At 40.3% G+C, this 22787-nt stretch overlaps 1 protein-coding gene and 1 long non-coding RNA gene across 19 annotated transcripts in view; one reads left to right on the top strand and one right to left on the bottom strand.

Annotated features, from left to right (window-relative positions):
- The window catches only part of LOC110946369 (uncharacterized), a 95568-nt gene that overhangs the window by 57524 nt on the left and 15257 nt on the right, over positions 1-22787 (top strand). The window lies entirely within an intron of this gene.
- Positions 1-22787, bottom strand: part of LOC127537093 (NACHT, LRR and PYD domains-containing protein 3-like) — a 135062-nt gene that overhangs the window by 103898 nt on the left and 8377 nt on the right. For 2 of the 14 annotated variants that reach the window (XM_051958823.1, XM_051958826.1), the window contains 2 exons: positions 22677-22723; positions 20393-22526 (listed from right to left, as the gene is read on the bottom strand). The exons of 9 other annotated variants lie outside the window; for them this stretch is intronic. In XM_051958823.1, coding sequence (XP_051814783.1) covers positions 22003-22526; positions 22677-22723 — 571 coding nt within the window. In that variant the 3' untranslated portion in view covers positions 20393-22002. Of the gene's footprint in view, positions 1-5045; positions 5178-6550; positions 6670-20392; positions 22527-22676; positions 22724-22787 lie in introns of those variants that run through there. 3 more of the 14 variants (XM_051958821.1, XM_051958820.1, XM_051958825.1) reach the window with 2 other exon arrangements.

Here is a 22787-nt window from a genome sequence, read left to right as displayed (position 1 = left end):
GTTGCACTCGTAATTAGTGCCAATAATGGAAACGAAATTAACGCAGTTTGCTTTGACTTTTCTTCTGTTTTTGAATCTGCTGTCCACATCGGTGATAGCAGACCCAGCGCGCAGCGGTGACCCCGTCGTTTACTCTCGAGACCAGCTGTTAGCTCTCCGTAGCACTGCGAGGCTAACCGGTGAGAGGCCTGATGTCCCCCACGAGCTTAAGAGGAGAAGCCGTGCAGGGGCAGAACACCGCAACAGGAGGAGACGGTACAAACTCGTCCTCCCCTCAGTCATCACCGGGAACATAAGATCCATCGACAACAAGATGGATGAGCTTACGGCCCTAACACGACACCAACGGGAATACCGGCAGTGTAGCAACATGCTATTCACAGAGACCTGACTAACGGAGGTAATAATGGACTCTAACGCTGCGTTGGATGGCTTTCAGTTGCTGCGGGCAGACCTGATGAAGGAGAGCGGTAAGAGGAAAGGAGGGGGACTGGCTGTGTTTGTTAATGATAGATGGTGTAACCCTGGGCACATCACTATCAAGGAAAAACTTTGCAGCAAGGACATTGAACTGTTAGCTGTTAGCATGAGACCATACTACCTGCCGAGGGAATTCTTGCATGTTATCGCGATAGCTCCGTATGTTCCCCCCTCTGCTAACGCCAACTCCGCTTGTGATGTCCTACACACAGTTACAAACAGGCTGCAGACACAGCACCCACAGGCCCTCTTCCTTATTACCGAGGACTTTAACCATGCCTCTCCATCGTCCACACTAGCCACCTTTACACAATATATCACCTGCCACACCAGAGATGATAAAATACTGGACCTTTTTTATGCCAACACCGAGGAGGCATATACATCATCACCTCTTCCACCACTTGGTAAATCTGATCATAACCTGGTTCACCTCCTTCCTGTGTACAAACCTTTGGTACGCAGACAGCCAGCTGTCACCCGCATGGTCAAGAGATGGTCTGAGGAAGCTGAGGAGGCTCTCAAGGACTGTTTCGACACGACTATGTGGGAAGTGTTCTGTGAGGGCCATGGGGAGGACATCGACAACCTCACTCACTACATCACGGACTACATTAATTTCTGTGTGGAATTCTGACGTGCCCAGCAGGACTGTACGCTGTTTTGCCAACAGCAAACCCTGGATTACTCCTGATATAAAGAACAAACGGAGGGCTTTTAGGTCAGGAGACAAGGAGAAGTGATCTGCACAGAGAGAACTGAGGAGAAAGATCAGAGAGGGAAATGCAGCTCCAGGAAGAAGATGGAGGATCAGCTGCTGCCGAACAATGTCAGTGGGGTCTGATCCCAAGACTGAACTGAGACGGGACCAGGAGTGGGTGAATGAGCTGAACACTTTCTTTAACAGGTTTGAACAGTCAGCCACCCCTCCGGGTCGCCATTTGCGACGTTTTCAGTCGCAAATGGCGATCTGGCGACCATCCAAATCCGCTCGATCGAGCTGAACCGCGTATCATGTTTACTTCATGGAGGCAGCCACTTTGTATGATGTCATCAACCTCTTATCATTCCCGGTGCTCGCGGCGAACTGGCGACCGTCTAAATCGAGCGCTGCTGGTACCTGGGTGTCCATTTGAACTGGACTGGACTACTAACACCAGCACACTTTACAAGAAAGGTCAGAGCAGACTCCACCTGCTCAGAAAACTGAGGTCCTTTGGGGTGCAGGGAGCACTTCTGAGGACCTTCTATGATGCTGTGGTGGCATCAGCCATCATGTATGGAGTGGTCTGCTGGAGCAGCAGCATCACGGCTGCGGACAGGAAGAGACTAAACAAACTGGTAAAGAAAGCCAGTTCTGTCCTGGGCTGCCCCCTTGATCCTGTGGAGGTGGTGGGAGACAGGAGGATGATGACAAAGCTGTTGTCTGTCATGGAGGACACCTCCCACCCCCTGCAGGAAACAGTAAGATCACTGGGCCGCTCCTTCAGTGACAGACTGCTTCACCCATGGTGTCTAAAGGAGAGATATCGCAGGTCCTTCCTTCCTGCTGCAGTCAGAATTTACAATCAAGCCTGCTCCCAGTAGTTCAGTTCACCCACTTACAAACTGTGCAATAAAAAATGTAAATAATGATGCTGTGCAATTTCATCGAAATTTTGCCGTAAATAATGCTTTTTTTCTTCTTCTGAAGAAAATATTTTTATTTATATATATGCACTGTGTGCATTGTGTGCTGATCTCTCTTTTTTTCAGACATTTTTCAACATTTGTTCTGTTTGATTAGGAGCCAATCTGCTATCAAACTAGCAGCTCTGAAACCTTGTTCTGAACATCTTACCCCTCTGCAGCAGAATGTTGTTCTCCTTTAAAATCAAGAGGATAATCCCTGGACCGGTCACTCCTCAAAGACATACAGCTGGATGCAGGTCCAGGTCCAGAGGACTGTGGTCTCTGATGGATTCTGGAAGATACAGAGGAAGATCACCAAGAAGGAGAATTAATTTATATTCGTTTAGAAACCATGGTGTCAGGATATCTGCTCCTCCTTTCCCTCTCTAACCTTCTCTGAGAACTTTCCTTAATCAGCATCACCTGAACAGAGTCTGGTTCTCCTGCCTCCAATCAACTCTCCTCTCAATCAAACTCCAGCTCAGAGTTCACTCTCTGTCAGACCATGTGACTTGACACGTCCCTCTACCTGCTTCCCTGCACTGACCTCATTCATTCCTGATTCAGTGTGTTCTTGTGTTTCTGGTTAGTGTTCTCCTGTAGTCTTGTTCTGCTTCGTTTTGTTCAGCTTTAGGCTATGTTTGCAGTTCAGCCGGTTATGTCTCAGCCGGTTTCAGCATGGCAGGGGTTGAACATCATGATGGACAGAGCCCCAAAACCTGCAATGGTTAACTGTCCAGACTCCACCTCCCTTGCAGAACAACTCAACACCTTCTTCACCCGGTTTAACAGCAGCAGCACACTAATCTCCTGGACCTGTCAGCCCTCCATCTCTCTCCAAAAAGAAGCCCTCACCATTGCAGCTGGTGACCTCCATCCTGAGCAAAGTCAACAAACACAAGGCCTCTGGCCCTGACAGGCTCAAAGACAAGGTGCTCAGAGACTGCTCCACTCGGCTAGATGGAGTCCTTACCAGACTCTTCCAGCTCCTTTTGGACTCTGTGTGTGTCCCTAATCTGTGGAAGGAATCTACCATCACCCCTATTCCCAAAAAACTCACCCTAAAGAGCTGAAGAAGTAAAGGCCAGTGGCCTGACCTCTGTGCTTTGTAAGTGCATGGATTGAGTGGTAGGGAACTACCTGTCAGATATGCTGACACACAAACTGGACCTCCTTCAGTTCTCCTATAAGGCAAAACGTGGAGTAGAGGATGCATGCCTCACACTTTTAGACACTGTCACTAAACAACTGGACCCCGCACACCCCCACACCAGGATTTTATTCATGGACTTCTCCTCTGCTTTTAATACTGTCCACACAGACATCCTACTACACCACCTCTCACACCTTCAGGTTCACCCCACTCTCCCACACTGATTTTATGGATTCAGAGTTTTTTAAATGGTTTTAAATCCAGCAAGTTGATTTTAAACACAGGCGTCTCTCAAGGTTGTGTTTTATCCCCCATTCTCTTCTTTGTGTACACCAACAACACCTCCTGTACCAGTGAAGGAATGACTCTTTTTAAATATGCTCACCTGGGGGCTCACCTGGGGGCTCACCTGGGGGCTCACCTGCTACCAGCAGACAGTCAACAACCTGATCCAAGCTTTTCCTAAGAACTCGCTTGAGTTGAACATCTCAAAAACAAAGGAGTTGTGCTGTGGGGGCAGAGGTAAATCTGTGATGCCTCTTTTTATACCCCTCAATCTACAGGGTCAGTCTGTGGAGCAGGTTGAAGTTTTTAAGTATCTGGGAACAGAGATTGATATCAGCTTGTTGTTTGGGAATCAGGCTGACTCAGTGTACAAAAAAGCACAAGAGTGCCTTCACCTGCTGAGGAAACTGAAGACTTTTAATGTCAGCAGAGGCATTTTGACCCTGGTGTACACCTCACTCATTGAATCCATCCCCACTTTCAACATTTCATCCTGGTACAGCTCCCTCTCCACGAAACACAAAACAAAACTCTCCCGTATTGTCAGTCAGGCCAGTAAAATCATTGGTTCACCACAAATTAATATCTCAGAACTGCTTAACCACTCTGTGATCAGAAAAGACACCCTGATCACAGAGGACCATCTCACCTCCTTCATCATTCCTTCCAGTTACTGCCATCAGGAAGATGTCACAAAGTCCCACTGGCCCGCAAAAACTTCTACGAAAAATCCTTTATTCCCACTGCAACAACCACCCCGAACAAAATAAAATAAGACACTGAGCGCTATATATTTATGTATTTTTATCAGCTGCTGCTTCTTTTTAACATTTCTTTTAGACAGCTACTTTGCAAACGTGTTTTTGCGTATTGTTTTGTTTATTGTGGAACCTGTAAAAGAAGAATTTTTGTCACTATTTGGGACAGATAAAGTCTATCTATCTATCTATCTATCTATCTATCTATCTATCTATCTATCTATCTATCTATCTATCTATCTATCTATCTATCTATCTATCAGAAATAAAGAGTTCCACCACAACAGAGGCATGGGCAAACTTTCAGGAGATTTAAAGCAGCAGAACAACAGCAATGACATTAATATTAAGAATATTAATAATAATAGCAGCATTAAGCTCTGATTACATGAGATGAAAACTAATCTGGATTTAAGAAAACATCTAACAAAGGACTTCTGGAAAATCAGTAAAGAGATAATTTGAATTTCCACTCAAATATTTAAGTTGTGAACATCTCACCCCTCTGCAGCAGGATGTTGTTCTCCTTTAAAATCAAGAGGAAATTCCCTGGACCGGTCACTCTTGAAGGACACACAGCTGGATCCAGGTTCAGGTCCAGGTTCAGGTGGATTCCTGTGAATAATGATGCAGCAGTGATGTGATGCTGAGCTCTGACATGCAGCAGAGTCCTGGACAGTTAGAGATGGTGGTCTCACCTCTGAGCTTTGCTCTGGTTCTCCTGTTCCCCACACAGAGAGCTTTTAGAGGGAGGGACTCCCTCCTCTCTGTCCTCACACTCATCCATGATGCTCAACTCACAGCAGCTCACACACACTTTCTACCTTCACCTGCACAGGAAACAAACATCATTCATCCACTCAGATCCTCCTGGAAAAGATCAGCTGCTGCACTTCTACTATCAGTCCAGCAGATGGAGTCATGGAGCTGCAGAGACTCACAGAGAAACCGAAAGTAAAAAAGACACGATGCAGTTTGTATTGTGAAGAAACAAAGAAACATCAGCAGCTGATCAAACTGACTGAAGTCAATCAATAATCTAATATAAATACTGACTGATTACAGTGAATCAATAACCTAATAATCATATTGATCCATGTTTAAACAGCAGTGATCCAAAGTTTGTGGTGAAATAAGTAGGGCTGACCCGAATAGTGGTTTCTGGGCTCCGAATATTCGGGCCCTATTAAGTCCATAACGTCCGGAGAGACGGCCCGGGAGGGCGGCGGCGGCGGCTGCTTGTGCCGGAGACGGCCCGAATATTCGGATCCGTTCGTCTGGTCTCGGGTCCAAATTTTGCCTTCGTTTTGTCTTCAGTTAAACTGAAGAATTCCCAAACAGCGGAGGTAATTAGTGAACAGGAATGGACTGCTGTGATCAGAAGCTGGTGGAGAGCATGAAGAGACATCAGAAAGAATGGTTCTGAATCAGGACTAACTCCTGTTGGATCATGGGACTAAAACAGACAGAAAAGAAAACATGGAATCATAGAAGCTGTTTTTGGCAGAATAATGCCATAGATACTGATGGATATTGGTTATTATCAAGGAATCCATGAAAAATGTCTGATATCAGCTCTGAAATTAAACTCTCATGAGGTATTTTTGTTGTTATCTTTATATTTGTCCAAACTAATGAACCTTTAGTGGTACCATTAAAATGAACAAGAAATCAAAGAAAACAAGGTGGTCTACTCATTTTTTCCATGACTGTTTATCCAGTAACTGTTTTTATATAAAAACATGAACATGCAGGGCTGTGTTATTACATCTGATTCCATTTCATTGTTTTTCACGGTAAAGATAACCAGAGCAGATGAACCGAGGCGGTGACGTCATCAAGTGCGCTGGTGTTCCAAATGAACATGAACCAGGATGAGTTCTCCTGTTCTCAGGAGTTCGTACTTCAGAGTTGTACTTGCAAGTCTGAACTCGGCAAGTATACGAGTACGGACTTGGAATTGAGAAACGATTTGTACTGAAGAAACAAAAAAACATCAGCAGCTGATCAAACCAATCAATCATCTAATATAAATACTGACTGATTGCAGTGAATCAATAACCTGATAATCATATTGATCCATGTTTAAACAGCAGTGATCCAGAGTTTGTGGTGAAATAAGAAGTGAACATGTAGAAACATGACAGAGCAGAAACAAACAGCAACATTACTGAAGTTAAAGCAGCAAACAAAGCAAACTTACACTTTATTCAAAGCGCTGAAGAAGAAGAAGAAAGTTTCCAGTCCACTCCTGGACACTCAGACAGGTGATCTGTTTCCTGGAACCAGTCAGGACTCCACCTGTGAGGAAGCAGCAGGCAGAGTTTCACAATAAGAGCACATTTTACAGACTGTAGAATAAAGATGACGTAGCTACCGTGACATCACTCATTGGTTTCTGCACTGAGAAAATGAAGCCAGAATATTACTATTTCCATAATAAACATACAGTTTGTCAACTTTAATACTAAGGAATTTATGAAGTATCTTATCTGAAAAACATAAATAAATGTAAGTTTTGGTTTAATTTCCTTTTTTCTCCCCGTAAGATTCAGAAAGTATTTACACAAGCTGCTTCTTACTTCTTTTAATTTGACAATTTCTCAGCTTTTTACTTTCAGATCATGTTGAGATGTGATTTTTCTATGCAAATTTTACAACTAAAATGTGTGTGTGTGTGTGTGTGTGTGTGTGTGTGTGTGTGTGTGTGTGTGTGTGTGTGTGTGTGTGTGTGTGTGTGTGTGTGTGTGTGTGTGTGTGTGTATGTGTTAACATTACAAGTGATGCAGATGTTTGTAAGCTGTAATAAACCAAAACATCTATAAATTTAAATTTTGTTGCAGATTTTTTTGTTTATTTTTTTGTTTTTAGTCCCTGTATGGTTCAGATAGTGTTTAACAAACATGAAAACCAGCTTCTTATTTCATTACTGACACCGTATTTCAGCATTTTACTTTCAGATTGAGTTAAAATGTGATTTTTCTCTGTACACAAGGCTGAGAAAATATGAAATCTTGCTTCTTATTTTCCTATTTCAGTGCACTAGTGTCAGCTTTACATCTAGTATATATTTATAAACACATATCTGTGTGTTTTTTAACATTACAGGTGATGCAGATGTTTGTAATCTTTAATATCGTGGACGTTAGCGGGCAAAATGTTTCATCTAGCCACAGTTTATTCATAACCGTCTCCTCAAAATGTACATGAATTTCATTTTGGTTCAAAGCAGAGAGGACACTAACGTCGCGATATGAGTCCAAAGAAATCTCATAAAAGAGGAAATCGATGACATTAAGAGGTTGTTGTAATTTATGACTGAGGAAATTTGTGCTGTCAAACTGCAGCAGAAAACCATCCTGGACTTGATGGGGGAGGTGAAGGCTCTACAGATCCAGAACACAGAGAAGGAACAGCATGTGTCAGACCTTTAGAGCAGAGACTTGGAGCAGCACTCCAGGACTAACGATGTGGTTGTGACAGGGCTCCACATCAAACCCCAGTCATACTCAGGCTGTGGCTGCTGACAACAGGGGGAGCCCAGTGAGCAGGATGTAACCTCCACAGAGCAACAGGTGGCTGCTTTCCTTCAGTCCAAGAGGACTGAGGTTGACTGCAACAACATGGAGGGATGTCACCCCCTGAAATGAGAGCGACACATCATGAGGTTTGTCAAGAGAAAACACAAAACTGCTCTGTTGAAACAAGGAAGGAAACTGAAAGGACCAAACGTCTTCATGAACCAACATCTGCCGTCATCTCCAGAAAAACACGCCTTACGAAAAAATAGGAAAAAATTCAAAACACATGGACCACAAGCTGCAAAATATTCATTAAACTGAACCAGAACAAGAAAAAGTTTGACCATCAGAAACAAGGAGGAAGTGGAAAAATAGCAGAGATCATCAGCAACCCGACTGTAAGGTCTGATCAAGAGACTCAATTCACAACACAATCATGACTCAGTCTGAAGGAGACATCTCATCTACATCTGGAGACAGAAATCATATCGTCCAAAGGATCACAGATCAGGAGAAACTACAGCTGAGAGCATTTCATTACACAGATCATCATTTAGTGGACAATCATGTTTTCTGTTATATCAGTGTCACCTGCTGCTACCATACAGATGAACAACACAACCAGAACTGAAAGCAGATAATCAATAATTCATTTCAATAGTAGAAACCTGCATGCAAACTACAAAAACATCAAAGAATATTTATGTTAATTTACAAATCCATCCATCCATCCTCTATACACCGCTTTATCCTCACTAGGGTCATGGGGGGTGCTGGAGTCTATCCCAGCTGACTCGGGTGAAGGCAGGGGACACCCTGGACAGGTCACCAGTCTGTCACAGGGCTACATATACAGACACACAATCACACTCTCATTCACACCTATGGACAATTTAGAGTAACCAATTAACCTCAGCATATTTTTGGACTGTGGGAGGAAGCCGGAGTACCCGGAGAAAACCCACGCATGCACAGGGAGAACATGCAAACTCCATGCAGAAAGATCCCAGGCCCACCCCGGGATTTGAACTGGGGATGTTCTTGCTGCAAGGCGAAAGTGCGAACCACTACTCCACTGTGCAGCCCTAATTTACAAATCCATTCAAAAATAATTGTAATATCGGAAACATGGATTAATGCTGATAAAGGAACGGACTTTAAATGGAAGGATGTGAATTAAACTGTATAAACAGAAAGAACAAGAGTGGAGGAGGAATGGCTTTATTTGTGGACAATGATTAAAAACTATGACAACTGTTAATGACAACTTATTAGAATGTAGAACAAATGAAATCTGTAAAGAACAAAAGAAAAATGTGATAATAAGCTGTGTATATAGAGCACCAGGCTCAACTATCGAAGCATTTAAGGACTGGGTGAAGGAATGTTTTCTAAAGCGAATCAAAAAGTCATTTTCATCTGTGGTGATTCTAACATTGATATGCTGAATCCAAATAAGCATAAAATAACTGATGAATTTATCAACACAATGTACAGTTTTATTAAAAAAATATATGTTGTGTGTTAATAACCCCATGTACATTTCAGTGTTTGCTAAAGAAAACTATAGTATTTTTTTGTAGCGCTTATTGCCTATTTTTGCAATCAGTATAAGTTAGCTTCCAGTTGATGCTTTTGTTTTGAAGAGATTACTTTCTGTTATAACTGAACGTGAGCTCGTTTAACCGCAATGAAAAGACTGTGAAGGAAAAAGTGGCATGGAGGCAAATCAGAGAGTAAAATGTGTTTGGTTCTTAGCAGCTCCTTTGATAGAGACACAAGGTCTGTGTTTGAGTAAAGAAGAGACATTTTAAATGTTTCATGAAACCAAATCTGTAAATTTGTAGAATTTTATTGCTGAAAGCAAGGTTAATTTAAGTTGTTAACAGTTGTAGGAGCATGGTATTTAGCTGACATTGTTTTATGTTTTCCTCAGCTCTTATCCTCCTGAGACCCTGCGTCCTCATATGAGGACATCACATTTTTGCTGTTCTACACCATGATGCTTTATTTCTAAGAATGTTGACCCATTATTCTCATCCGGGGTCCTGCCTGCGCCATCTAGTGGTCTCATAATGAAATTATGCTAATTTGGGGAAAAACAAGATGGTGGGAATTCAGCAAAAGGGAATCAAACAAGGGGGGAGGGGGAGAAAAATGGAAGAGAAACACAGGAGGGAATAGGATGCATAAAAGTCTGAACTAGAGCGCTTACAAGCAGAAAAGGAAAGACAAGCTGCACATGCAAACTTAGAGATTTACAACAGGGAATTAAAAGTTGATATGGACAGACATTTAATGATACAGAATGATGACTTCTGTCAACCGAAACTCTGCACAATCAGCCCCAGTGCTCTCAACAAGTTCATACCTGCTCATGCAACAATATGCATCCATTCCAGTTAACAATCCTGTACAACAACCACACCCTCAAGTTAACACTCCATCGCCTCCTACAGACATTTCCCAGCTGGCTAAAGCTATCAAGACAAAATCACTGTAAACAGAATCCCAGTGCCCATCGTGTTCAGCAGAGATCCAATCACTGACATGAATGGAAGGTTTCCTTCATCTCACTGGTGGACTGTAAAGGTAAATCTCCTGCTGATAAACTTCACCTGTTATAAAGGTATATCTTTGGTCCAGCACTTAACTGTCTTGAGGGCACATTTTATCATAGTGACAAAGATGCATGGAAAAGGTTTGATTTGCATATGGTTGCCAATCAGTAACAGAGGGTAATACAACAAAGAAGAAAATGTGGTTGAATCAAGAAGTCTGGCAGACGGATGCAAACAGCAAAGATGCAACAACAAAAGGTAAGAGGGGGGTCTGACAGACAGAAATAAATGACAAAAGATAAAAAATTGTGGATAACCATGGGACAGTGTGTACTATCTTCTTCATCGTTGTTCAAAGGTCTCAGAGCCCTACAAATGTTACTCCAACCATAGAAAATGATCTGAACGTCACAAAGGTTGGTCAGTCAGGTAGTACCTCCATGATTGGGTTTCTACTGCCCAGAGTCTGTCTAAAGAGCATTTAGTGTACGCTTTATTCGACACATAAAGTGACAACACATTTGTTAGTGAAGAGGTAGCTAATCAGTTACAAGCAGATTCCCATCAGTTAAGCTCAAGTTAACCACACTGCTGGTTGACTGCCGGTCATAAGTCAGAGAGTATCAGAGTTACATGTGAGAGGTTACAACTCAGATGTTCACACTGACCTTCCACCTTCTTACACAAAATATTATATCCTGTTTAACTATGACAATAGACCCATGAATGAAACGTCAAAGCAATGTGCCCATCTGTCAGAGATTTTCGATAAATACTAATAAAATAAATATATATAATATATATATATAAATATATCATGATGAGAAAAAGAAAAAGGACTATGTTGCACACATGAATGACATAATTGAATGAAGAGAAGAAGAAATATACAACAAAGGAATACAAGGTGAACAATGCTACATCCCCCACCATGAACTTACAAAACTGTGTGTCGCATTTGACTGTTCAACTAAACACAACGGATCAAGTCTCAGTGATCATCTCCTCCAAGGGCTGAACTTGATAAACAATCTGTGTGGCGTATGTCTGGCTAAAATCTGGGTATGCTACACAGAGTTTTGTAGTTTCAGAAATCTCCTTAGTTGCATTCTTTTCTTGATGCAGGCCAATAATTAGTGGTGGGCAAATGATACCGAGGCTTCGGAGCTTGTGTCACTCTTCCTGAAGCAGAGCTTGAAGCTTTGGACGTCACTGCTGCTTCACTTCACATTTTCATCACGTCAAAATTTTTGAAGCGCTTCATAGGTTTGGAAAGTTTCAATGCGTCCTGAGCCAATGAGAGCTGGTTTGACAGTTTTGAGTGGTTTAGTGCTATACAAGTCATATATGACATCATTATTCTTCAGAGATGTTGGGTTGTGAGGAGGTAGGAGTTTGGACAGTGAATCTGGTGTATTTGGTGATTTTCATGGCAAATATAAGCAGGAAACAGTGTTCTAAGGTTGAGATTGTCCTTCTCAACCCGCCTGGCCAGCAGCAGATGGGTCCCCCCACATAAAGAACTGGGTTCTGCTCAAGGTTTTTTCCCTGTTAAAGGGTGTTTTCCTTGCCGCTGTCGTCATTGGACTTGCTCAGGAGGTTCAGGCATATGGGTTCTGTAAAGCATCTTGAGACAATTGTGCTGTAATTGGCGCTATATAAATAAAACTGAATTGAATTGAATTCAACATTTTGATCTTATACCACCAAATAATGCAGAATGCTTCTTACGCCCTACATTTTATATTTTAATTACTGAACTGTATTTTTCATTTTTAAATAAATCTCAAATTTACAATTAGTTGGAGGTGCGGTGTTTGCTCTACACACAAACGTTTTCTTAGATCACATCATCCACGCTGAGTAGAGACACTTGCGTACCAGACTTGATGACAACCTGCCCAGAAAACCAGTGACTCTGTCAACACTGGAAACCTGACAATAAGCTATAAATGTGTCCAAATGAATAATATGGAAATCAGGAAGAATCTCTTATCCTGTGACAGACTTTTAGGTCAATTATTTTTAAAGCTTAAAGCTCTCAATGAACCTGAACCAGCATGTGAAGCTTCATATTCTGTCATTTAGATTGATTTTTTTATTTAATCTGTAATGTATTTTCAAGTTTGGTTGAGTGTGTCTGCATATTAGTTTATGTTTGTTTTTTAGTTTATTTTTAAACTGTTTTACTCCATTTAACTATGAACTTAATTGGACTTCTAAGTGTCCAACAAGCATTATTTATTTTAATGTGTAATGATGATATAATCATTGTTTAGTATAAATGAACAAAACACATGAATGACCACAGTCAGTGCATGCATCGAGCTCTTTAGAGGTTGCTATGGCTTCAGTTGTCCACCAGATGTCACTAAAGCCTTGAAGCTTTGAATCTTTTTCGGCACAATTGTTTGGAAAGCCTCAGTGCTTCTTGAAGCTTCACCTGCCCATCACAACAATAATTTGACCCTTCTGGGACGGATTAACATCCTTTCATGACCACAGGATATGTCTTCCAACATGGTTGTTATAGAAATGAGAAGCTCCTCACTTCATCAGCTCGGGTTAAATAAGATGTTGAAGCTGAAACGTATTCATCACTGCAGTAATTATCCAATGGAAGGCTCTTACCTATTTGCTTAGTTAAATCCAGGTAGTGATTTCTTTTTTTGACATTCAGTGTATATTGATCAGCCTCTCCACACATGTTGGTCTTTAGTCCCATTAAACTAATTCAGGTGTTTTCTGACTCTGGTCTTCTGTGATCAATCATTTCTGCTGAGTCCTATTGGAAAACGATACACGTTCATTTGCAAACACATCCTCTTCCATGATATCACCGCTCTATATCTTTAAAACAGAAGCTGAGCTCACGTTTTAACATCTTGTCAGTGACTTACAGGCAGGCAAAGGTAGGATGATAAATTACACTTAATTTCATTAGATTGAGATATCATTAGATATCTGTTTAGCTTCAGCTCACTTCTGTTTACTTGCACTCTTTGTAGTTTGTTTCTAAATTACTTTGAACTCAACACTTCAATAGACTCTGTGATAATAGCAACGAGTAAATTAACATTTACCTGCACTAACATGTGAGAAGAAGCCGGGGTGCCTCCAGACATGAGCTGAAAACGAGGTGGACACAAGACTTGATAAATATCATACTGATATAATTTGGTTTATCTGATACAGGTGTGTTGTGGTTTTTACAGTGACTCCTGTTCAATATAATCTAGAAGAAAAGATGCTGTACTTGAGGGGGAAAGTTCACCTTAAACATCTTTAGTTTATTGATCATTTCAATATTGAAAATTCTGCCCATGTGTGATGAAAATGTTTCTATTTACAGCCAGTTATGGTGCAATAAAATGAATTTTCATGGACAAACTGACTGAACGGTGTGGGGAGACTGTCTTTATGCCAGAGGTGATTGGGATGAGCTGCAGCTGCTCTCCATCAGCGCTGATCACCTCCAGCGGCTATGACAAGGAGTTTTCTTTTCACTGAAGCACTTCCAGCTTAAAGTACCACATTTACGCAAAGCATGCATTAGTCTGGGATTCTAACATGAACCTTTAAAGGTGTTTAATAAACACATTAAGTACATATTTTCTCTTCTTTCTTGAGTCTGTTTGCACATACACAATGAAATGCGATTAGTATAGATTAAAAATAAATGATATTTAGTCTTGATGAATCAAAATTTATCCACAGCAACCCTGTAATTAATCTGATTAAAATTTTTAATCATTTGACAGCACTATTTATAAATGTTTTATTGACTAAAGTAGAGGTTTATCATCACTAGTATTGCTGATAAAGGTACTGCATAGGTGTAAACATTATTTGTTTAGCAAGAGATAGTACTTCTGTATTCCAAGAAAGAACCAGAAATGTACAGAAAGTAGCTTGAAATGCATTTTTGAAGGGAAACAACAGTTTACTGTATACTGTACAATGGAATGGAAAACTACAAAACTCAGCTACAAAATACTTGTCTTCTCACATCGTTTGAATCATTGCTCCCACCAACAAGATGAATAACCTGCAAAAAAAAGAACAGTAGAATAAAATAATAGATTTAAAACAAAGATATGAAGAACATATTAAACTCTAGTTAGCATATTTAGGACAGTATGCAAGTGTGTCTGTGTAACCCGCCTAAAGAAGGGTTAAACAATAATTTTTATTCATTTCTGATCATTATTTTTCTGCCAGGCAGGAGGCCTCGAGGAAAACCAAAGAGGAGGTTTATGGATGTGGTTAAGGAGGACATGAAGGTAGTTGGTGTGAGAGAAGAGGATGCAGAAGACAGGGTTAGATGGAGGCAATTGATTCGCTGTGGCGACCCCTGAAGGGAAAAGCCGAAAGGAGAAGAAGATTTTTTTTACACCTTACATTTATAAATACTGTGGGTTTTATTTTAAAAACCGGAAGTTTATTTTGTATGAGACCGGAGGTGGTATACGAAACTATTCGACGTAGCTTAAATCGCTAATTCATGGACTGAGCACTGCTTTTGTTTCTCCTGTGAGAGTTAAAAACGAGAGTAAAAGGTATGAAAACCTGCTTGTTTGGTACGAAAACTAAGAAATTATTTATTAAATGATATAAACCGATTAAAATTCCGCTCTAGAAGTTGGAGAACCGTCGAAGAAACACTTTTAATTGTCCAAAACCACCTTCTTGGTAAGCTAGTTCCCGCTTGTTCCTAATAAGTGTGTCTGTGGAAATACCACGAGGTGACCATGCTAGCTGCAATTAAATGTGTGTTGTAGATTTTATGTTGTTTTTGAAGAATGTAATTTACTAAAAAGCATTTATTTGATGGTTTGAGTTCATATTGATCCGTCCTGTATCGCTAAAATAAGCACATTGTGAGACTTTTACACGGTGAAGTGCCGAGTCACCTTCCTATGTGACTGAAGGTTAAAGATATACTCAGTAGAAAGTAATAGTGATCATACAGTTGCTCTTTATTGTAATTACAGTTGGTTAAAATGGTATATTCTGACACTATGAAACATTTATTGTCAAAATAACGCTGGTTATCTACCTGTAAACGATAGTATTTTGTTTTCCTAATAAAAAAGATAGATTTTAATGTTGTACAACACTTTGAATGAATCTCATTGGATAATATTCCATCAGAACCTGGACTATAGAGCTGTTCTGTAAATACAGGTCAGGTCTTATTTGATGTGAGGAAAAAGTGAAGCTCCAGTCCTGGTGTCCAACGAGGCTGAGCAGAGATCCAGTTGATGGAGAGCCTCCCAGTCCAACTTTGAGCCTCCACCACACCATTCAGAGGATTCTGTGGTAGGATTGTGTCAGTCCTACTGACCGACACCAACCAGAGTCTACTTTGGATACTTTTCCTTGACTTTGACTTCCCCCTGACTTATTGACCTGAACTTTGATTGGATCCACAACGAACCAGTTCCAGAGAAACATCTTCAAATGGACATTTTATTTTTTTCTTAGTTTATTGGGCCCATAGGTGTTGCATTGTTATCATGTTATAAACTGTTCAAATAGTTTGTCAGAACTAAGAAGTTCACAGTAACAACTTCTATCTGTGTCCTGTGGTTATTGCTATTACTCCTAGCTCCTACCAACCTAGGTAGCAACGTGTACATACCCAGAAGTGGGTTACATGTGCATGGACTTTACAGATGTATTTCTCACATGTGCAGCACATGATATTTGTTTTAACCCTGAAAACTGCACTGATGGCTTCAGCAAAGAGAGAACTGGTGGTGCTGTCATCTGCAGCACCTTTATAGCCTCTGAACTCATTCCTCGTTAGTAAACGATGCTTTCACATGCTTTCTGCGGGGCATTAAAAATCATTAAATTGAATTCTCAGTGGCATTAAAAATGATTCCTGCAGTTTCCAAGAAAAAAAAGATAATATATAATAATAATATAATAATGATAATAATATATAATTATAAACTGCGATTTGCCATGTCCATCTGTGTAAACATGTGAAACCATTGCGATAATTGTTCCGGCTGATTCGGTACGATTTCTGTAAAACCGGATGTTTGGAAAGTGACGGACTGGACCAGGTAGAGGAGAGCTGGGAAATGGGGAAATGTAAATTCCAGCAAAAATGTCTAGAAAACGTTAGAGTTCCTGTATAGAAGAGTATCGACATGACGGGTCCAAAAAATATTTGGTCACGTGATCTATATGCGCCATTTTATTTCCAATTCATGAATCCTGGTGTAGTGGCACTCTCTGTCTTCAAGGTTCGTTGTACCACCTTTGCAGCTTGTCTAACAACCAGTATTTGAATCACTCGACTGAAAACAAGTCTTCTTTTAAGATGTTTACTTGAAGAACTCAAAAAATACATTTACAGAAAAACTAAAAGGCTCGGCACAGACGGTCAAAAAACTGTGTTGCTTCCATCATGTCCAGCTGCAATCGTAACGTGCATGAAGGCAACACCAAATCACGTATTACGTAGTGGAAGCCAAAATTACGTTGCAAAATAAAACTCTCTTTTTATATTGATTAAGTTATTCATTCTATGAAATATAACAATCATCCTGAATTCCTTAAAATGAAATTAAGCATATTTTAAACAGTTTCAATCTAAATTATGATTTTATATGAATTTCCCATTAACTGGCTCTTACACCTGGGTTTTCCTGTTCACATTGTTTACACCACAGAGAGTAATTCCAGGTCTTCCAACGCTTCCTAAATACCTGAAAAATGACGGTCTGTTGTGCCTTTGGGTGCACAAATCGGTCAGAGGAGGGATTCCACATGTTTGGATTTCCCAGTGATCCTGAAAGAAGGAAACTGTGGGAAAATAAAGTCCAGAGAGTGGGATGGCCAGGTTAGTCCCATGTATGTACTTTCATGTTATGAGATGAACATGAGAGAGATGAAAATAGATAAAAGAGAGACGTGAAAAGATATATGAAGAGAGAGAGAGAGAGAGAGGAGGATAGATGAAAAGAGGGAGATGGGAGATAAGATGAAGAGATAGAAACATGGAATAGCTTGAAGATGAGAAGAGAAGAAAAAAGTTGAGATGAAGAGAAATGAAAAAAAGATAAAACGTAAGATGAGACGATGGAGAGAACCTATATAAGATGAGATGATGAATAAAAGAGATGAGAGATGATATGAACACTAACTGAGAGAGATGAAGAGAGATAGTTAAAGAGAGAGAAGGTAAAAACAAAGAAAAGTGAAGGAGATGGGGGCACCAAAAGAATATACCAGAATGCTGAAGCAAATTATTTTGCATTGCTCAAATAAGTCGACATAAGTGTCCCTTCCCCCTTTCTGTTTCTCCTGTCTTCATACACAAATCTGTCCTCTAAACTGTAAAAAAAAAATCATTATTATTGATCATAATAATAATATTATTGACAACTTTACACTGGCAAACGTTCATTTTTGGAACGAGCGCCCCCTACTGACCCTACAGAAAGTCTGTTTTCTGAGTTCCCTTGATGGTCAAATAAACTCTTTTCCTCAGGTTATTATCAAGGCATGCCCCACAGCCTGGAACTTCTATATCCTAAGAAAGTAGCAGAAATGTACAGAAAGTAGCTTGAAGTATATTTTTGAAGGTAAACAACAGAGTACTGTAGTACAATGGAATGGAAAACTAAAAAACTACAACAACAAAATACTAGTCCCCTCACATCTTTAGAATCATTGCTCCCACCCACAAGGTGCATAACCTGCAAAAATAATGAGAATAAAATAATAGACGTAAAACAAAGATGTGAAGAACACATTAAACTCTAATTAGCATGTGTAGGACAGGATGCAAGTGTGTGTGGAACCCGCCAATAGAAGGTTAAATCATATTTTCCACAAACTTCTGCTCATAATTTCTTTCCACCTTAACTTTATAAGTACTTTGGGTTTTATTTTCTCGTTTCCAGGGACCAACATCCATCGCTGAGGTACCGACATCAGACTGACAGGGTTTGTGGTTTAAAAACACGCGTGTGCTCGTTCACTGCAGAACATGACTTGTAGTTCACCAGATCTCAGCCACTCGTTAATCTGTGTAAAAAACAGTGTGAAGATCAAAATGCTTTGTCAGAAGTGTCCGTGTCAAACCAGCAGATTGGTTCCATAAGTACACATGGCATAGCAGCAGCATTTAAGAAAAGTCTTTGTGAAAAGCTCAATAAATGTGTTTTCATTGGATGTTGATGAAGCCACTAGCCAGAGCTGGACAACAGTCTGAATGTGCTTGTTGGTTTTTTGATGATGATGCTTCCAGAGTAACTCAACATCTGCAAACACAAAAGTGAACATTGCCTCAACACTAACGGAAGAAGTAAAAGATGTCAGAAAGAAAGAAGAAATAGATCGCTGACCAGTTCTTGTAGCACCATCAATGTTTTTTAATTCAACTGTAGTTTTCTGTCGTAATTTATATTTGTTGATTTATTTTCTATTTTCTTATTTATTTCAGATTATTTCAGTTACCAGTTCTTACAGCACTTTAATGTTTTGTTGTTTTTATTTGAACTGAACTATAGTTTGCTGTTATAAACTATATTTTTATATATTTAGCTTATTTTTTGCACTCTAACTGTTTACATAGTTGTATTTCAGAATAAATAGTGCACATATTGTTAAAAGGTGAATCAATGTCCTTTTTCCACGTCTTTTACTGACTGGTTGCTAAACAATGTTTGCACCATGTTGTAGTCAGAGGGACCTACCACCACCTACTGGCCTTTTTTGGTATTACTATAATCTGCAGTCTGAGTTTGCAAAGGCAGATGTCTTCATTTCTTCTTAGTTAGCTGGATTGTACCCCGAGCCAAAAGCAAAAATATTCAGATTGAGGATTATTTTTCACTTTAAGCCTGGATATGAGACACTAGAATGACGGAAACAGCCACAACAGGCAGCAGAGAGAACACACATGGTTCTGCAGCCGTGTTGATGAGATGTTCAGTTCTCTGCTGGAAGCCCACACTGGTGACCTGCTGGCCAGTAGCTGGTTGAGGATGAGCTCCATCTGTACCTCCAGGAGCCAGTGATGGACAGGAGGAAAGGAGAGCCACTCCAGTGGTGGAGACAGAATGAGGGACGCTTCAAGCTAGCAGAGAAAGGAGCAGAAAGTTTGTTAGTGCAGCGCCTCATCAGTCCCTAGTGAACGTCTTCAGTGAAGTCTGTCAGTTTGTGAGAGCAGGAGAAGCCGTCTGACTGGAGAGAACGCTGAACATCTGCTTTTAGCTCCACAGTCTGCTGCTGCTCAGTTGGGACGACTCATTGATTTGAGACTCACATTTCTGTGCACATTTTATTTACCTTTGTTTTATTTACTTTATAAAACTTCAGGAAGCTCTTCATTGATTTAAATGTTCAGTGAACTTTCTAAGAGATGCTGCTGAGCCTGGAAACTCCCTGAACTTTGAACGTAAAACAAAGAGAAGTGAAAGATAAAATAACATTTCAGTTTGATTGAAATTTTGGAAAACTATTTACTGGAGAAAACTTTGGGGAGCTGTTTATTTGTTGAATTTTTCATTGAACTTTCTGAGACATGCTGCTGAGCCTGGGAGCTCCCTGCACTTTGTTAGGATTTTGAAACCAAGATGTCTGTTGTCTAAGATTAAAAAACAACCTTTAACATGTTGCAAATGTAAAAAGCTGTTTAATAAACATGTGATTAAAGGCATTTAAACCAAGTTAAGGGTTGGAGTTTGTATGAATCAAAGTTTTGACGCCAATATTTTCACTTTTACTGCAAATGAATATCGGCTCCAAATATCAGTTATCGGCCTCCTTGATGACTAATAATCGGTATCGGCCCTGAAAAAAACCATATGGGTCTGTCTGTAGTCTGAACACATTGCTCTGTGAAGTGGAAACAATCCTTAATAATCACCAGATCACCACCACGTCCTCTGAGCCTTTGATTTAGACGTCATGGGGGCAGAACTGGTGGACACTAGCGAGGATTCAAAAGGACTTTATTAAACAAAGCAGGAACTAAATCAATACAGAAATGTTCAAACTGGACTGAGGAGAAAATAAACCAAACTCATTCCAGAAACAAACAAAACTGCTGCGACTGCAAAAACAAACAACGAAGTTCAAAAGAGGAAACATACAAAAAACAACCTGAAACTGGATAAACTGAACAAAGAAACTGATGAAACAGGAGGAAGTGAACTAACAGGACAAGACAAAGTGTCCAGAACAGTCTGATGCAGCTCTGAGGAACAAACAAGTCCAACATCAGAACAGACCAGAGATCAGTTCAAAGGCTGCTCAACAAAACTATTCATTCCAAGGGCAGGATGGTAGGCAGGGGGGGGGGCTGGTCGGTACATATAGATAAATATTTAACATCTCTAATATAGATGTAAATATTGATCTGTGTGTTTGTTAACATTACAGGTGATGCAGATGTTTGTAATCTTTAATATCGTGGACGTTAGCGGCTAAAATGTTTCTTCTAACCACAGTTTATTCAGAACCTTCTCTTCAAAATGTTTATGAATTTAAAACACAAAAACTGCTTCTCTCATGTTTTAATGTGATTTTTGTTGGTAGAAGAGGTCGACACACTGAGAAAAAACATGAAATCCTGCTCTTTTATTCTATTCCTGTTCAAACTAAGAATCATTTCACTCATTTTCAGAACATGTGATTTAATTCTTGTTGCTGAGACTCCAGCAGGAGGCGCCGTTCCTTCAGTCCACCAAGCACCAGGAACCTGAAAAAAACTGATTATTGATCAGAACTAAACGCTGCAGATTAGTTTTGAGTTTAGTTTTCAGACTGATTCAGCTTTTACATTCATATTTCTGTAGTTCTGCAGCTTCTTTTGTCCTGTTTTTATAGAGAAAGTCTAAAATATGTGGAAGAATTTAGATTTCCTGTTGGACAAAAAGAGAGATTTAATAATAATGTAGGTTTGTCCTCATTGCTTCAAGACTAAAGTGCAGAAAAGAAACTAGAATGTCTGAATAGAAAGAATATTCAGATTAAAACACGTCGTGTTAACTGGATGTTTGTGTGATTTCTGTTTGCTTTGTGAAGGTTTTAAAACTCTGTGAGGTAAATAATCATCAGATGTTTTTACAGGAAAAGATTTTAAATGTCTGTTTGTTCTAAAAAGAAAAAAGGGAAAAAATGAATACAATAACAGTATTAGATTAAAAAACAGAGTTTACACACAAAAACCTGATTTTCACTGAACAATAATGTGTGAAAGTCTGTCAGCAGTTTGTAGTTTCACTGCTTCCTCTCTGATTTCACACTTTGTGCAGCTCAAATGCTTTTAGTTAAAGTGAGCGTCAGAGGAACACCACATCCTGATTTTCACTCTCAACATTTGACTGGAAAAAGACAGAAACATCAAATTTGGCTCCTGGAATAATCACAACTTCATCTTTGAAGAGGAAGAAGTTTACAAGGAATCATTGAGAAGGATTTCAGAAAGAAACAGATTTAATCCATGAATGTGAAAACATGTTTCTGAGGGACAGAGTCATGGAGAGACTGAACTCTCTGTTCAACGCTGTTTCTCTGACAGGAGGAGACTCTGGAGACTGAACTCAGCACAGAAACACTGAGGAACCAGGCCAGACCAGAAATCCAGGATAGAGAGGTTCATTGAATGTGGTGTTGAAGGTGTGGAGGTGGATCAGAGAGTCAGAGGAGACTCTGTAGAAGGACAGAGTTCCAGCAGGAACGTCCACATAAACTGAAACTCTGTGAGAGACTGAGGAGGAACTGATGGGTGTTCCTCTGTGATTGTGCCAGACAGAGTAACCATCATAATCAGAGCAGATCAGACTCCAGGACTGATCATTAGATCCAAACACACAGTCAGCACTACCTCCTCTCCTTCTGATTCCTCTGTAACTCACTGATATATGAACACCTCCTCTCCACTCGACCTCCCAGTAACAGCGACCAGTCAGACCAGTTCTACACAGCAGCTGAGACCACTGGTTAAACCTGTCTGGATGATCAGGATACGACTGATCCTCCTCCACATATGTCACCTTCCTGTTTTTGTCAGACAGTTTCAGGTTTCCGTTTACTGTGTTTGTGTCGACGGTGAGTTGACAGGAATCTGATGGAGAGAACAAACACAACACAGCTGCAGTTATTGATGGATCATGTGATCAGTATTAAAGCTTTGATGATGACCTCAGAGATGTGACACTTTGAAGATGCTTGAATGTGCTGCTTTGTTTCCATCAATCCATTCAAACACACTTACACTTCCTCAGACCTGGTGTCAACCATCGGACTCCAGCAGGCGTCACCCTGAAAGGAGGAGGACGGTCAGAGCAGCAGAGACTCTTTCAGCAGCACACATGGACGTTACATG

The sequence above is a fragment of the Acanthochromis polyacanthus genome, chromosome 14, assembly GCF_021347895.1.
Source record: "Acanthochromis polyacanthus isolate Apoly-LR-REF ecotype Palm Island chromosome 14, KAUST_Apoly_ChrSc, whole genome shotgun sequence".
Lineage (NCBI taxonomy): Eukaryota > Metazoa > Chordata > Actinopteri > Pomacentridae > Acanthochromis > Acanthochromis polyacanthus.
Note: the sequence above shows the minus strand (reverse complement) of the source record. Positions and strands in the feature narration are given on the sequence as shown.